General features: G+C 54.9%; 1 protein-coding gene across 2 annotated transcripts in view; it reads right to left on the bottom strand.

Annotated features, from left to right (window-relative positions):
• Clptm1 (CLPTM1 regulator of GABA type A receptor forward trafficking) overlaps window positions 1-3,009 on the bottom strand; it is a 24,810-nt gene that overhangs the window by 20,601 nt on the left and 1,200 nt on the right. The window contains exon 1 of one of the 2 annotated variants that reach the window (XM_010623202.2): window positions 929-952. The exons of the other annotated variant lie outside the window; for it this stretch is intronic. Coding sequence (XP_010621504.1) covers window positions 929-937 — 9 coding nt within the window. The 5' untranslated portion in view covers window positions 938-952. Of the gene's footprint in view, window positions 1-928; window positions 953-3,009 lie in introns of those variants that run through there. 2 annotated transcript variants of the gene reach the window in all.

The following is a 3,009-nucleotide window of genomic DNA, read 5'->3' as shown; positions in this document are numbered from 1 at the left end:
GCCTTGAGCTCGCCAGGGAGCCCGGGCCGGCCTGGAACTGGAGGAGAACCTCCCGCCTCGACCCCTCCCCACTCCCTCACCAAACGCTGGTATCCCAGGCTGCACCACAGCACTTCGCACTGCGCTGTTTTACATAAACGACTTGAGTACCCAAGATTTGCCAATGGGAGGTGAGTCCTGGGACCAGACCCCCATGGACACTGAGGGACGGCTGCCATCTCAAACTGAATGGTGGTGCTGGTTGCACTGAACCACACAAACGTATCAAAAGCCACTGCACTCCACATGGACCACAGAGGATGTGACGGAATCTAAGTCACCTTCATCAAGAGTAACCTGTGGGGTTCCCCCGGCCTGCAGAGCAAAGGCCAAGTTCTTCTCCCTCTCTACTCCAGCTCGTTTCATAAAACCTGGCACTGCCGGGCGTGGTGGCGCACACCTCTAATCCCAGCACTTGGGAGGCTGAGGCAGGAGGATTGCTCTGAGTTCGAGACCAGCCTGGGTTACATAGTGAGTTCCAGGTCAGTCTCAACTACATAGTGAGACTCTGTCTCAAAAAACAAACAAAAAACTGAAACATAAAACCTGGCACCTTCCACCTCAGGGCCTTTGCACTGGCTGCTCCCATCACCTGAAAAGCTTTTACCTCACCTACCTTTGTGACTCCCTCCTTCCCCTCCTTCAGGTCTTTGGTCAAATCTGCCTCCTCCTGGATAAAAAAGGTTCACCCTGGCTGTGACACGGGACTGGGCAAGGGAGTTGTGGACACAGTGGTGACAAGACAGCTCCTGCTCTTGGCCTGTCTGTCCAATCTTACATGCCACCTCCAGGAACAGCACCCAAGGGGCGGGGAAGCACCTGGGACCAGGGCTGCACAGCCCCAGAGGAAGCCAGCCTGCAGCCCAGCCTGGCACTGCTGAGAACCCACCTCACCCATTCCACGTACTGTATCCGAGCTCCTCTTCTGTGCCCAGCTCTGAACTGAGCAGAAGCAGCGACACGGTGGTGACCGAAACAATCCTGACCTGCCCTCCTGGGGCTCCCAGTCCAGCCCCAGTGTGAGGAGCAGCAAAGGCTTTCTGGGAGAAGAGACGCCTAAGCTGTAGGACCAGCGAAGAACAGCCAGGCAGGAAAGAAACATGTGCAGAGGGCTGAGGGAAGGGATCTGAGGCGCAAGGTGGAACGAGAAATTGGCATGGCCGACCCTCCTCTTTCCTGTGGTGCTCAAGCAGGGGTGATTCCAGCCCCAGCACACGTGGCAACATCTGGAGACAGTTTTGGATGTCACAACCATAGAGGGGTCCGTATGCTTTTGGCACCTTCTGCAGACAAGTGAGGGATGTTGCTAAGCATCCTAAGGTACATGGGCCAGCCCCTAAGACAGAGCACTATCCAACCTAAACCTGTCAATAGGGCTATGTAAATTGGGCAGAGTGACGCACATCTTTAATCCCAGCACTGGGAGGCTGAGACAGGAGGATAGCAGCAAGTTCTAGGCCAGTCTGAACTACGTAATGAGACCCTGTCTCAAAAAACAAAAATGTGGAAGAGAAAGAAATCTTAGTCTAGTCTCAAGAAAAGTGTCAGATCATGTGAGGCCTTGATCTGCTTAAATAAATAAATAAATAAATGAAATTGTATTTTAACCTGAGGACAAAGGCATGAGCATTAAAAGATTTCAGAGGGGCCAGACGTGGTGGCGGCACATGCCTGTAATCCCAGCACTCCGGAAGCTGAGGCAGGAAGATCGCTGTGAGTTCGAGACCAGCCTGGGTTACATAGTGAGTTCCAGGTCAGCCACAACTACATAGTAAGACCCCTGTCTCCAAAAAAAAGGGGGAGAGCAGACCTGGAAGCATCCAGAAGCTCAGAGTCGTCAGAGCAACTTGAACCCTGGTCTCTTGGGCTACCCCACTCTCAATATCAACAGGAACTCACAGGAGGAAAAGACCTCCCCTTTGAAAGACTGGGAACCCCCTGAAGGCAGGGCCGTCATCCACATCCCACAAGCTCACAATCTTCCCCTGAGCTGTCCCTGAGGCCAAGTCTGGGCTGGAAATGCTGAAAAGACTGTCCAGGTATGTTAGGCTCCTCACCCAAACTTCACCCTGGTGGGCTTTCCAGGTATTACTGCCCCTTCATTGGATTCCCCCAGTCCCTGACTAGCGCCTTTGTCACCATCCTAGCCGTCAAAATTATAACTGTTTACAAGGCAGGCTCCTCTCCCACTCCCCTGCCAGCAAGGCACATGGCTGGTGCCATCTTTGTGGCCCTTCACAGACAGGGCTGGCCTTCCTGTCCAACTCGGTGACCCCTGGAGAAACGGAGATGGAAGAGGGAAAGGAACCTGGCCAAGGTCACACAGCCAGCTTCATTCTCCCCTCCCAACCCACACTCCTCTCCCCTGAACTGCCTCCCACGTAAGTGACATCCCCGTGGGTGGGTCGACAGCACCTGACTCCATCGATTCCCCAGATGCCTGAAAGGTGCCTGCCTGAACGGGTGCGCTCTGCAGCCTCAGTTTCGTTTAGGTAGAACTGGTCAAAAGTCACCTGCATCAGGACCAATTCCCCCAAAGGATCCGATTATGCTGAAAGCATTCATTACCCAATCCCAGTGCGGACCAGCCAGGGTCAGCTTCTATATGGAACGGATGGCAAACCTATCCCGGGTGACCTTCCGCAAGCACCCCAGTCTCGCTGTTACTCGCACTCCTGTCTGTAAAATGGGTCCCCTGGCCTCCACAGTCCGTGCCCTCAACCCACGACGATTACCGGATTTCCCCAGAGCTAGAAAGGTCGCAGTTAACCAGCGCCCACCTCTCAGACCCTGCGAGCGAGCCTGAACGCCAGACCACTCTCAGAAGTGCCTTAGATCTGGAATCAGAGTGAAGAACCCAGGTCCACCGCGTACAAGTCTGCGCCCCTCCACGCCACGGTCTCCTTGGCTCGAGCACTGAGCCTGGTAGCCGCCCGGCGCGAGCGTGCAGGGGACCAGGCGCGCAACAGG

Source organism: Fukomys damarensis, unplaced genomic scaffold (assembly GCF_012274545.1).
Source record: "Fukomys damarensis isolate Sample0158 unplaced genomic scaffold, DMR_v1.0_HiC HiC_scaffold_19, whole genome shotgun sequence".
Lineage (NCBI taxonomy): Eukaryota > Metazoa > Chordata > Mammalia > Rodentia > Bathyergidae > Fukomys > Fukomys damarensis.
Note: the sequence above shows the minus strand (reverse complement) of the source record. Positions and strands in the feature narration are given on the sequence as shown.